This window comes from Scomber scombrus, chromosome 12 (assembly GCF_963691925.1).
Source record: "Scomber scombrus chromosome 12, fScoSco1.1, whole genome shotgun sequence".
In the NCBI taxonomy this organism is placed as follows: Eukaryota; Metazoa; Chordata; class Actinopteri; order Scombriformes; family Scombridae; genus Scomber; species Scomber scombrus.
This window is the reverse complement of record NC_084981.1, coordinates 24443874-24458451: the sequence shown is the minus strand read 5'-3', so window position 1 is coordinate 24458451 and position 14578 is coordinate 24443874. Positions and strand designations below refer to the sequence as shown.

Below are 14578 nucleotides of genomic sequence, written 5' to 3'. Positions count from 1 at the left end.
CATCCACGTGTATGAGAAATGATGACTGTGTTGATTTGTGTATATTACTTACAGAGACACACACACAGACACACACGCACACACACACCCAGCTGTCTGCCGTGCCTTGAAGTGTGCTGAGAGGTTGAGATGTTGTTGGGTGGGTGGGTGTACGGGTGGGGGGAGCTGGAAGGGAGTTTACCATGAGAAACCAGAGCTCAGAGTTCACTTGCCGATCCACAGTCCTGTCCCACAACACATTTTGACTCCAAAGTGACGGCTGCAGCTTTACTGCATATGTCTGCCTCTGTGTAATGAGCGCTGATAGGTTAGCTTAGGACCTGCTAACTGGTTAACAAACCGTTATTAAACTGATGGTGTTGATTTCAGGGCTGAATCTACAAACGTCTGGTTGGTGGAGATATGAACCTACCAAAGGTCCAGATCTTGCTGGCATTGATCATCTGTGTATTTCATGGTGAGTCCTCCACTGTGTTTGTGTGTGTGCGTGCGTGCGTGCATGTGTGTGTAAGTCTTAATATTTCAATCTTCTTGGTTATATTTTTGGGCTAGCTGTCACACTACAGGTCCTGGAAATGTCTCAGAAAACAGGGACATATAGTCTTATACAGCTGTCCTTTTGTGAAATCTACAAGTGTTATGTTCTCAATGAAGCTTGTATGTGTCAAATTTTAGACAAATTGAACCAAAATTCTGTGTATGTTGTTAAATGTGTGTTCTGGGTAAGGTACTGATCTCTCCAGAGACTGTACTTATATGTCAAGTGGCCATGCTCAGCTTCCTGACACATGGCCTGGCCACCATAAAATGCACACTAGGGTATTCAATATGAAAAAAAACCTCTATCATGGTACGTGTAATTTAACTTCAGGGTATTAATATAGAGTTTGTATAGAGATTGTTTACAGATAAAATAATATACTAAGAAATCTTCAATGTTTTTGGCAAATCCAGTGAATTAAATAATTGACGAAATCAACGTGCTTCATTATAGTGATGCAAATTTGTAAAACTCTACTACTACTACTACTTACTGATTTGGACATTTTCCCTCAATGTCCTAACATAACCAGCGGTATTAAAGGGATAGCTAGCACAATATAAAATATATTAGCAGTGTAGGAAAAGAAGAATTATCATTATCTTATATATTACTGAATCTTATACAATTTATATCATTATATTAGCCACAACTTTTCCTCACATTGCTAAATAAGTGAATCTCTAAATTTGATATTCAGCCTGTTGCTTTCTGTGCGAGTGTGTTAGCAATTGTCCTTCAGGTATCCTAAAAGAAGAAGCTCAGCATTGTTGGCATTCCTGGCTGCATTCATATTTGAGGCATTTGCTGTAGCTGATGTGCTCTCAGGACTCTCTCCCACAATGATTTATAATCAGTGAAAAGTTATGGATTTAGTGTCTTTGTTCAAGGCCCCTTGGACGGGACAAGTGTTTGTTGATGAGCACACTGTTTCTTAGAGGGATTCACTCTGTCACCTTACAAGGACTTGATAGTCAAACAAGTGAGAGAAAAAATGGATTCACAAATCTAAAATCAGTTTGCTAAAAGTTAGTTAATAACGTGATGCTGACAGAAGCAAAAAGTCGAGGCAGCGCCTGGATTCTTGTAGCTCATCTTCCAAATCGGAAGCAGTTGCAAGCATTTTTTGGATTTAATGACAAAATAATTACATTTGTGAGATGAACATGAAGTATATTGTGAACTGTTTACACCATCACTCAGGCTAACATTAGCACAGCGGAGCAGCAAACTCCAGCAGTAACAAACCAGACCAACACACACTGCAGCATTTAAACAACTTAAACCAACTCTGGTGCAAAGAAAATAACTTGGTGCTCCGTCTGTTTCACCTCAAAAACTCTGCATATGTTCGGCATCTTGAATAACTTTCCCCAGAGCTAACAGTGCAGCACAGAGGCTGCTCTCCACTGCTGTTAATAACACAGCGGAGCACTCTACCTCCCCCTCAGTTTGTTATTCTCATACAGGCAGGAGACTATAAGACTCAAATGCATTAACTCATATAGTTAGCTATGTAAAATAAAAAGGCTGCAGTCCATTTATCTTATACGCACGTTATGTTTCACATTGAGCTGTGATTGACTGGCGACCTGTTCAGGGTGTAACTGGCCTCTCGCCCAGTGTCAGCTGAGTTTGGCTCCAGCTCCCTTACTGACCCTCTAGAGGATGAGCGCTAAAGGAAATGGATGGATGGATGTTTCATATTGTATTTCAGTGGAATAAGAACACCAGTAAATGGTTTGGCACACAGTATAATGGATCAAGAGACTGAAGATAGTGCTCTCCTTTTCTATCGATTCAATAGATAATCAATTTTGAATTAAGTCAGACACCAAATAATCAAATGTTTTGCTCTTGAAGTTAATTGTAAGCTTAACCTTGTCCACTGATCCCTACAAATTATTACACTGCACATTAATTAAATGCTCGAACCCATCTATTCCACAGACTGCTGTGAAACGAAGACTGTAATTATAACATAATGTGGCCAGTTTATCTGGCAAGAAGTGAAAAGCAAATGAGGAGACCATGACTTAAATGACTTCAAACATCAAATTACATGATCCATTCATACCTCTGTGAAGCACTGATGTTTAGCAACACCTCACAGAGAAAATATGATTTAAGATGAACTAGAACTCAGTGTTCTCTGTATTGATCATGTAGTCATTTAACTACACATAAGAAACTTCTATTTACCAAGATACTAAATACACGTATATGCAAGATTAATAACTGAAATGGCTTTAATGCAGTTCAGGATATAGAGATGTAATGAACTCACCCTGATATCTAAAAATCTAAAATGTCTAAGAAAGGGTTGTGTTTATGTTAAGTCAGTGCTTTATGAATAAACAGCATTTTTTTCCATTGAAATGTTTTATTGGTAACATACCTGATTTTAACAGATTTTTGATTATCATGCACTGAATCAGTCTCTTTGTTCTGTCTGTACGAGCCTTCAGTGTCAAACATTCAGTGTCCAGAGAGATTCATATAATCTATTATTTTATTATTGCAGTTTACTTTTCTTCATTGATTTGGGCAGTGGCCAGTTTTATGAAACACCAATGATAAACTGATGTGATAGTCAAACAGAGGTGTTGTGTCTGGATGAATGAATGCAGCCTATAAGCCACCATCATCTGGGACATTATCTGCATCGCTGCAGATGTGCAATAAAAAATGATGTTAGGTGAATCATCTGAAGGTCTTTATTCCCAGATGCTAGATGTACTCTTTGAAGATTATTGATTATATGTGTCAGACTATCAAATCTATTATTCCAGTCTCAAAATATGATTGTTTGGTCTCAGGTTAAATCAGTCAAGATCTCCAGATGACGTAACTTCAGAAGTAGCCTTTCATGCCATTGTTTTGAAAGAAGTGCCACAATTAAGTAAATATGTGGGGTTTTATTTTACTAATTTGGTCAGGGCAGTTTATTTTAAAGCTATGTCGAGTCTAAAAAGCAAAAGAAAATAGGATTTTTAGTATCACAGCAAATGCATCAAGGTTGCCTGTTTCTCCTATGAAGCCTATACAAATATGCTGAATATTTAGGATCCTATAAAGTCACTCACTGGTGTTTTATAATAACTATCATCACCCTCCTCCATGTGGTTTATATGTTGTATGAATAAAATCAATATGACGTACAAATGAGGCCGTTCAAAGCACTTCACAAACAAGAAAGAATGAATGGCTGCTGAACAAATGTGTGATGAGTGATGCATGAATTCACAGTTGTAATGAAATTGCAATCTTAACAACAAAAGGTTCAGTTTCTTTTGGTCTGTGGAACAGCCAGAATAAAATAAATCAAAGTATGTGGAAAGATCCAGGATTTATGTGCATTCATTTTAGTTTGAAAGTTAGCTGAGCATTATTTCCATTATCAGGTCAGTTAGGACTGCAATGAATGATTGTTGTTCTCTATTAATCAACTTGTTTGGTCCATAAAATGTCAGAAAATGGTGACAATGTTGTCTTCAAATGTCTAGAGCTTTGTCACCAACCCAAAGATATTCAGTTTACTGTCACAGAAGACAGAAGAAACCAGAAAATATTCACATTTGAAAACCCAGAATCAGGGTATTTGAAATTGCTCTTCTAATAAATGACTTGATTATCAAAATAGTTAGTAAATGTAATCGATGGCAACTCATTGATTTATTGACTAATCTTTGCAACTCTACATACAGTACACATAAACTTCCTTGAGGAAGAGAACAAGTTAATTTATCCACTGAAAATAAAAAATAATGTCATGTAGCTAGAGATATTTCTTAAAAAAGAGAGTAATTACATGGAGATCATGTAGGTGCCAGCCAGGCTAACAGAAACACAGCATCAATTAAAAAAGATTATGCATGCACACTTACTCCAAGTTGCAAAAGTGTAATAATGACAAAGTTTCAATCCTACTTGGATCTTTATCAGGTCAAACTGCAACCATATTTAAATATCATGCCATTAGGCTGACAAACTCTTTGATGGCAGGTGTGGTTAACCATCCAAACCACCCAGGGTGAAACAATAAACAGTTTAATCAAGTATGTAGTAGGCCACATATCAATTTCTCAGCCTGTCATGTGACTCAAACCATTGACATTTGGTCAAAAGCTATATTCACACCCATCCTCATGGACTTAAATGCAACTCTGAAATAGTCTCCACACTCGACCCTTTTGTTACTTTTCAGCCCGACTGTGGCAGAAAATAGAAGCGAGCTTTAGCTTTAGTTTTATTTTGCAGTGACACAGTTCAGTGTTGTGCGGAAATAGGAGTTGGGAGTATAGGCAATGATTGACAGCTCCAAGTGGCTCCTCTGTCCCGCCTCCCGTCTATTTTAGTCCGTGGGCAGATCAAAGCGTGCTCGCAGGACAACAGACAGTCTGACAGAGACGGTGGCAGACAGCCAGAGAAATGAACATCAGTACTGTACACAACACAACCAGAGAGAGCGAGAGAAAGATCCCGAAAGAAGCTCTGAAAGGAAACCAAAGGACAACAAACAGCTTGTATATACGTGTGTGTGTGTAATGTGTAGTGTGTGTGTAGTGTGTGTGCGTGCTCTGCTCTTGCTGGCTAAATGAAACAAGATCTTAGCCTGATCAGTTCAGGCTGAGTGTGGATAGCCAGCAGATTCCAGAAATAACATGCAGAGGATGTAACACAGATAGCAGCACGACGCTAATCTGCTGGGTCATATTAAAACTAAAGTACATGACATGTGTTAACTGTGATTACATGAATGAAGGTGATGCAAGAGGCCACGTGTAGTATAAAGTATAGCTTACAAGCAGTGGTTGAAAAAAAAAAATCACTTTCACAGCACATCAAAATGTTTAATTGATGTTTCACAAGACGAATGTCAGAATGTGCAAGCAAATCCCGATAATTATGACCTTGTTACATCTAGCACGGCCTACACAAGTATCACTTCTAGAGTTTCAGCTTGTTTGACTGTTACCATGCTAATAATAAAACAACAGTGCCTTCATTCACACATAAACGCAGGCCAATCCTAATAGTGTGAGGATAACCTTTAATTTACATATCTAGTGCTGTAATGCTGAAAATATGCAGTGACGTAATGCAGAAACACATATGCAAAAATTAGTTGTTGCCAAATAAGTATTAACATAAAGTTGGTGTAGCAATGTTAGCCGTCATGTACAATCCTAAAACAGGAAGTTTAGCCTTTAAAAGCAGTATTTAAACATTTAATAAATAAGTTATTAGCTGATATAACAACATTTAAAGTGTTTATTTATGTACATTATTTATTTAAAAATTAACTTCTCCTATGCCAAATGAGTATGAACATAAAGTTGGTGTAGCAATGTTAGTCCTCATGTACAATTGGGGAAAAAATGACATCAGTCTATGGATACAATCCTAAAACAGGAAGTTTAGCCTTTAAAATCAAATCTACAACAGTTATGAGCTGATATAGTGTTTATTAATGAAGACATTTTTTTTTATTTTTTTTTATCAGAACTATGTTTTACTATACTGCCCTTGACTATCTGTTTATACACCACCTTTCTCTCATAGGTCCCCACAGGACCAGTGGACCTGGGCTGTAGTATATTTTCATTGCATGTCTCTCAGGTATAGAATTATTATGTATGGGCTCACAAAGACACGGTTTAAGAACAACTGTGAGTCTGTTGGCTGGAAACACCCACCTCGTATGAAGAGGTGTTAAACACAGGTTAACTGTTCTGAACTCTAACTGATCCAGACTTAATGTCAAGTGGATTGGCCTGAGCTGGTTTTCTCGAACACCCTCTAAGCACTCAGATTAGCCTCGCTCCAAGGACTTATACAGAAACGGACCTGATCACAGACAGCTCATGGTACATTCAGTACAGAGGCTTTTTACCAATGTGGAATGACAGTCATTTGACTGCTGTTGCTGTTGATCTGTCTGTATCAGCCTGTTCGCCCCTGTCTGTCATCTGATAATACCTCTCTCTTCCTGTCTTTCTTTCCTTCCTGTGCATTCTCTCTCTTTCACGTCGAAGGGTTTCGGGTTGCCGGTAAGCTGGGGAAATGTTTGTTGTGTGAATCACAGTTAAATGCAATCAGCTGGCTTCCCTGTAGCGTCAGTGGTGATTTCAGTTCCTGGATGATAACATTTGCGGGCACATGGTCATCAGCTGGCTATGGCAACATGTCGTACCTCAGAACCCAAAATAACATCTGTGATGAATGTGTGAACCACAGTTTGTGTACAGCATATATATTTCATTGCTGGGATTAGTTTTAATATTATAAAGTTTAATTCAAAACTTCCACTGTCAGAAGTAGTTTTTCCTCCCAATACTGATCACTCAGTCTAGCCAATAAAAATACACGTTTTTGCCCATAAAAACATATTGATCTGGAAATGACCAAGAAAATGACTGATGAACACACTGAGAAGTGTAAAAATATGTTCAGTTCATTATGAAATTGGCAGGCTGCCACTGTCTAGGTGATTAATCGGATATACTGCACTGTCTGATTGATCTCTGACCTCAAGATCGGACTCATTACATCAAAAAATAAAGGCTGACTGCCTGACAGATATTTTTTTAGATTGTTTTTTGACCTTTATTAGATAGTGGGCAGGGAAGAGGCAGAAAGGGAACATGATGAGAGAGAGATGAGTAGAACAAGGGTGCAACAAAGGGCCATGGCTGGACTCAAACCAGGGACATTGCAGCTACATGCCATTTGCAGTAACCATTCAGCTATCAGGGCACTGCACCTGGCTTAATTTCTGTGTGTGTTTGTCCTAGGTCCAGTATTCTGCTCGGAAGATGAGACTCGTCTGGTGAAACAACTGTTCACTGGTTACAACAAGGTGGTTCGGCCTGTTAACCACTTCAGTGACGCTGTAGTGGTCACCGTGGGACTGCAATTAATACAGCTGATCAGTGTGGTAAGAAGGAGAGAAAGTGTTCATAACTGAAAACTCAGGAATGAGATTTGATCATGTTTTTACCATAAAACCACACATATTCACTTCTGGAAAGAAAACAATATGTGACAAATCTAACTTTATATTCAGATTATTCTGAAACCTGCTGCCAGCATTTCAAAACTGTAATATGGCCAAGTTTCCTTGGCATGATACTGCATTTTTTTATTGGAACAAGGAGAAATGACATGGTTGATTCTGCACTTTTGCATCTCACAAAATGCAAGTAATTAAAGTGACATGGCATGATGCTCGCAAAATGTCACTTGATGCCTTCGGGCGTCCTCGAAATACTTAGGAGTCTTGTTGGTAAAGACTATTTGTGATTCAGTTACTGCAAGTCACTGCAAGTATCCCTATGAATCTTTCAATTGCTTCTCCCTTGTAAGCAAGACTGTTGGGTCACAATGGAGAGCATCACTGCTGCAACTCTGAGTGACATTAGCTATACTTACTTTTGCTGGAGTCATTTTTATTAACAGTATTACTTTCTCCTGAGCAAAAACTACTTGCCTCAGGTATTAGCTGTGATGTACTTTAAAGCCCTGTGAGGTGTGCACTGCAAGATGTTAAAACACAGCTTTGAAAAACACAAATATGAATCTCAGTAATTCACTAACAATGAGAAAATGTTCAAAAACACGGCATCCACGGCAACATGTCTAAACAACTACACAAAAATGGGATTAATCAAATTCATTTACAGCAAATAACACCATCAAAATATAAGCAACCAGTTCACTTTATGAGAGAAAAAGTCACAGCAACCCATGGATCACAAAAAGTAAAGCTATGCCACTGATACTGGAAAAAACAAGGCAAGTCTGAAAAACCCAGCCAGTCAGTAAGGTGAAGATGAAATAGTATGCAAAAGCCCAGTGATGTGAAATAAGCATCAGAAAAAGTGACACTTATAGCATCATTTCTTTCCAGTTCCCTTATCTGCAATATACTCAAGAAGCAATGTTTAGTGCTTTGACTTTCACATCCAGCAACAGAATACGCATTTGCACAATGTGATGGCATGGCAGCCAAAATAATGCAAACATACTCCAAAAACACAGCAAAGATCAGAAGCACACATGCAAACATCCAGCCACAATCCTTCAATGAGGACACAATGCACCTGGGTCACCTTCAGGTCATTATGACTTCATTTAATAGGCTCGGCGGCCTGCCACCCATTACAGTTCACAACAAGCATGCAGCTGGTGGCACGGCGGCCACAAAACACAAGCAACACAAGCACAAAGCCAATAAAAAATGAGCTATTGTTCCTCTTACTGTTCGTAGCTCTTCAACTGGACCTAAGATTAGTCTCACCAGTCCTTGACAAGTCCGTTTCCATGTATTAATCCTGTATAAAAATGGAAAAAAAGACTATTATATTCTTCTGTCTTCTGGTTGCAGTATCCAGCTCCCCCACAGGGTGTCACTCGTGGATAATTAACTTAAAATTATGACATAAAAATGCTTTACTACTGCTACCAAAACATGCCATTTAGTGTGGTAAACAATTCCTAAAACACAACCATTAACATTAACTGGCGTTAACTAACTTACCGGCAAGTTTTAGTGGTAAGCTGACAGCAAGGCGGCAGTCTTCATTTCCAAAACATTTGGGGTTTTACGTTTAAATTCGGTGTACTAAACGTTTTGAGTTAGCCTACTTTATCTAAATTTAACACACAATCCAAGCTAGCTCACCGTCTTCTCATTTTTCTAGCTCACTGTCTTCTTAAGTGAGAGTTTGAAGGAGAAATTACGTTAATTAATGGGTAAAGTCATCCATTTCTTGACGCTTATTAAATGTGGGCGTAAAGAGCGCATGCGTGCTCGCGCCCTGCCACTTTGACCTCATTTAGCGCCTGGTTTTCTTTTTTTTCTTTTTTTTTTAATCTTATCTTTTTATTATTGATCTTGAACAATTCAAATGACACATATTAAAAGAGCATGAAATAAATTGTTACAAACAAGCATACACATTTTATTTAGTCATAAAAACTTTTTAAAATAATTGCTTCTGCATGGCTGTTTCCTGATTGTCATTTTTTCTGCATCTCTCTCAGGATGAAGTTAACCAGATTGTGACCAGTAATGTCCGTCTCAGACAGGTAAATATGACCACAGTTACAATAAACCATTCATTTCAACATCACAATAACAAACTTTATTGTTAATAGTATGTTTAATGACATTCAGAAATTAGAAATTACATTTAGAAATAGTTGGCCTCAGTTTGCTTCTATAGTTCAATCAGTTAAGGTTCAGATTATCAGAACCTGCAATACTACACAATGTGTGTCTGCTCATGTAGCCTAATGTTCTATAACTTAATGTTGTTAAACTTGTTACCATACATACCTGTGACACCTGTACTGCACATAGTTATCATAACTTACATATAATCAGGTGTAGGATTTAGCTGTAGTTGCAATCCATAAATTATTCTTATCACATATGTAAATGAACTATCTCACTAATTAATGATCTTTATTATTTTAACATACATTTTTTCATAAGGAGAGGGTTCTAGATAAGATCTATAAATAAGTTTGTATTTTTTTTTTAGATCTATAAATAAGGGATTTTTATTTCAAATGATGCTCAAATGGGAATACAGTTATAATGAGCGTTGTCAGTACATTAGAGGACAGAATGATCAGAGGTTTTTGCATTTTCATCCCAGCAATGGGTAGATGTGAACCTGAAGTGGAATCCTGATGATTACGGAGGAATCAAGAAGATAAGAATCCCTTCAACAGACATCTGGAAACCTGACCTGGTGCTATACAACAAGTAACCATAGCAAATTATCTTCATTTTTGTGTATGAAAACTGCAATACTATACAGTACATCTCTCTTCTTCTCTCTCTCACTCTTTCTCCCCTCTGTCCATGTCGTCCTCCTTCTCGGCAGCGCTGACGGTGACTTTGCCATCATCCATGAAACTAAAGGCCTGCTGGAGTACACTGGGTTGATAACATGGAACCCTCCGGCCATCTTTAAGAGCTACTGTGAGATCATTGTCCTCCATTTCCCGTTCGACCTGCAGAACTGTAGCATGAAACTGGGAACCTGGACATATGATGGACTGCTGGTTGTCATCAACCCTGTGAGTGTAACTTATGCATTTGATTTCCATTTTTGAATACTGTGGGTCACATTTGGACACATCTGGCTAAGGATTAAATATACTGCAGATGTTATAGCAATCCACCTTAAAAAGTAATTAACCATCCTGTCACTCCTGTCATCACACTCTAGTTGATCATTAGAATAAACCACGTAAAAGGATCATAAACTTGAACATTGAAACACCACAGTTTAACATGCATTATTTCTTCTTTTAGGACAATGATCGGCCAGACCTCAGTAACTTCATGGAGTCTGGTGAATGGGTGTTGAAGGACTACAGGAGCTGGAAACACTGGGTGTACTACACCTGCTGCCCCGACACACCGTACCTGGACATCACCTACCACTTCTTGATGCTGCGGCTGCCTCTCTACTTCATCGTCAACGTCATCATTCCCTGCATGCTGTTCTCATTTCTCACCGGACTGGTCTTCTACCTGCCTACTGACTCTGGTACGTAGATTTTGGGGGGTTTGGAAACACAAACATCCACAAGACAGCTCACACTCAAAAATAGTCAAATCAGGCAGGTGCAATCAGGTGTAAAGTAAATGTAAGTATGAATTTGAGCTGGGCATCATAACCTACAATGTAAAAGTAAACTGTCCTGTGTATCCATCTGTCTCCAGGTGAAAAGATGACTCTCTCCATCTCCGTTTTGCTGTCTCTGACTGTGTTCCTGCTGGTTATCGTGGAGCTGATCCCCTCTACCTCCAGTGCTGTTCCTCTCATAGGGAAATACATGCTCTTCACTATGGTTTTTGTCATCGCCTCCATCATCATCACTGTCATCGTCATCAACACGCATCATCGCTCACCCAGCACGCACACCATGCCCGCCTGGATCCGCAAGGTCCGTAGTTTGTTTTACTTTTGATAATGTAAGACGGACTGCTGTTGTAATACAGTATGTAACTAATAAAAATCAGGAGTGTAATCAATGTCTGCATCTGTCTGTCACTCAGGTCTTCATCGAAACCATTCCCAACATGATGTTCTTCTCAACTATGAAGCGTCCCAGTCAGGAGATCCGACAGAAAACTCTGTTCCCTACTGACATGGACATCTCTGACATCTCAGGCAAGGATCCAGCTACACAAGAGATCACACAAAATGAAACAGATCAGAACATGAAACTCTGATTTAAAAAAAATATCATTTCTGTGTATCCCCATACCTTACAACCTGCAGGTAACCCCAACCCCACCAGTGTCACTTACCAGTCTCCCATCGTTAAAAACCCTGATGTTCGCAGTGCCATTGAAGGGGTGAAGTACATCGCTGAGACAATGAAATCAGACGAGGAATCGAACAATGTAAGACAACTTCTGCATGAATAATTGTTACAAATGCATCAATCCGCACAAGTTCATAATATTCCTAAAGCAGCCTTGAATTCAGCTAGAAAGCCTCTACCATGGTTGAAAAATGTATCTGCTTCCTGATATGCATCCAAAAGTGACTGACAATGAGTTAAATGTGCCCTTTTTTAAAAATAGCAAAACTTAAGTGAGAGTCTCCAGGAAGTCACTAAGCCCATCCACTGACCCCCTCACTTCATGCAGATGTAACGTGTTAATTAGTGAGCCTTGCAGTTGCTGTTAGCTCAAGTAAAGGGCTCGCTGATTCCCCCTCTTACAAGTTTTCAAGACTTTATGCTTAATTAAGTCTGTGCAGCTGCTGGCTCTAGCTGCTTATATACCATATAGACATGAGAGTATTGTAGATCTCTTCATCTAACTCTCTGCAGGAAAGCCACATTTCCCAAAAACTATTATTTTAACTTTCCAAATAGTTGCATTGAAATCTGTTTGTTTGTTTTTTAGATATCCTGCTAATAGATAAACAAATCCAAACTTGACCTCTTTGGCAGAGACAGTTTTAACAAACCTGATGCTGCTTTAATGACAAGATATTTTTGAATTGCTTATCTTGCCATCCCTTATTTGTCACTGACCCATATATCACTGATGCAAAAATGACCAATGGCATCATCAGCGACACTTACTGATTAGTAAATACCCAAATTATGGATGCCCAAAGTCATTAAGTCCCCAAGCATGATTTCCTCTCTTCATCATCTGGTTTCGTTCTAGGCGGCAGAGGAGTGGAAGTTCGTTGCCATGGTTTTGGACCACATCCTGCTCTGCGTGTTCATGGCTGTGTGTATCATCGGGACGCTTTGTGTCTTTGCTGGAAGACTCATCGAACTCAACACACTGTAAAGGCCCGACCCATAAAGGATTTATATGTGCGTGTGTGTGTGTGTGTGTGTGTGTGTGTATGTGATCAGAATAGATGTCACAATTGGAGCTGCGGCTGAAAAAGTGTTTGTCTTTGGACTGGTTCATATTGTGTGTCTTTGTGTCTCTTTTTACACACAAACAGACACAGTGTGAGTTGATTTTAAAATGCTGTAATGCGTTCTCATTCTTGTGTCACCTTTTTGAATGTGTACTGAATATTTACTGACATTGAGACATTGAGGAGACTGCAGTAAAGGGCAAATCCAGGCATCTCAGAGGCTTGAGTCTCATGGTGTAGGTGGGTCATACTTGAAGCTGTTCTTGTCACTAACAGTTTTTCTGTTGTTGTTTTTTTCTACAGTGTTTATTGCTGCCACTCAGTCTGGCGGGCTTGATGATTGTATTTTATTACTGTAAACAAACCATAATGATCAATTTCTTTTGTCTTTTTTGTGGTTTAAATAGAGAAAAAAAAGGCTTTTGAGAATGGATGTGACATTCTGACTCCATCCTATCAGCCAGTCGAGGGCGTAGACAATCAATTAAGAGTAAAATCTATGTAGAAACAAACAGAGCTACTTATTTCATTGTATTTAAGTCCAATTTTATTGCCAGTTTTATATACTGAGTCTGGTTGATGACATTGTCTTGGTCTTTGAGTGCAGGCGAAATATTTTCCAGTCTGGAAGTTTTATTGTTTTGTTTTGCTTGACACTCAATTGACTTCTAAACTTCTCATTCATATTTATGTGTTGTCGAAGGTTGTGAGTTGTGCAAAATTCTGATAATTTCTTCAGCAAATATTCATGATTTAGTGGCAAGGTTTTGTCACTGACTGGTGTACAGTTTGTTAAGGGCTCATTAGTTTCCAATATTGTTTTTTTGTTACAAGATTTTCAACCACAAACTGAAAATGTGACCATTTTTCAGTGAAAATCTGTTAAAAAACAAAAACAATGAGCCTGAAGTCTATTTTAGGTAGAGTTACTAGTGAATGTATAGCCAACAAAGGCTGATCTGTAAGTTGTGAGTGGAGATTTTCCACCAGTGACCATACCTGACTTCAAAGTGATATGAAGTCAGTCAGTTATTTTTTTCTTTTAATGAAAAAGAGATTAAAGCTGAATTGTGTGTTTTGTGCAGATTTAATTGTGCCAAAGTAACAAATAACATCTGTGGCATTGAAAAGAAAAGAAAATTCAATGAAATTTAAACTTTAAATGTCATTGCTGCAGTGTTGTTGCCTGCGTCAACAGCGACTAGCTGAAGGCAACTTGATTTATTTGGCAGCTATGATTCCTTTTTGACGAGAGACAACAAGACTGTCCTTTTAGTTCGGTTTGATGGTACAGTAAAGTTCTGCTGTCATACTGCACTGATAATCTGTTGTGATGTTTCTTTTTATATTTGCAGTTGTGTAGATGTGGAATAGAGTGAAAAATAAAGTCCTTCGTTGTATTATAGTGGAAGTGTTATCCAAATCTCAAACTTCTCAGATAACATATTGTATCATTGAATCTTACATATTTATATAGCCATCTTATGACTTAAAAATAACACTACTGTAGCTTCTGATTTGGATTCATGGGAAACCCCACATGGGTTACAGATGGGTATAGTAGGTGGTAAATTACAGACAGTAAAATTTGGAGCAAAAACTAAAATTATCTATG

At 38.4% G+C, this 14578-nt stretch overlaps 1 protein-coding gene across 1 annotated transcript; it reads left to right on the top strand.

Moving 5' to 3' along the window:
- The first annotated feature begins 402 nt into the window (after positions 1–402).
- chrna1 (cholinergic receptor, nicotinic, alpha 1 (muscle)) lies at positions 403–13322 on the top strand. Its single transcript, XM_062430431.1, has 10 exons — positions 403–457; positions 7339–7481; positions 9590–9634; positions 10210–10319; positions 10441–10636; positions 10875–11112; positions 11289–11512; positions 11625–11739; positions 11851–11975; positions 12756–13322. Exons 1-10 carry the CDS (start codon positions 403–405, stop codon positions 12882–12884), a joined length of 1380 nt encoding a protein of 459 aa, XP_062286415.1. The 3' UTR covers positions 12885–13322.
- The last annotated feature ends 1256 nt before the right edge of the window (positions 13323–14578 follow it).

Bases quoted from the DNA above. Each gene is read 5' to 3' on its own strand.
- chrna1 (XM_062430431.1), top strand. From the start codon at position 403: ATGAACCTACCAAAGGTCCAGATCTTGCTGGCATTGATCATCTGTGTA. The intron at 9,635-10,209 runs GTAAATATGACC...TTTTCATCCCAG, and splicing joins GTAATGTCCGTCTCAGACAG to CAATGGGTAGATGTGAACCT. The intron at 10,320-10,440 runs GTAACCATAGCA...CCTTCTCGGCAG, and splicing joins GACCTGGTGCTATACAACAA to CGCTGACGGTGACTTTGCCA.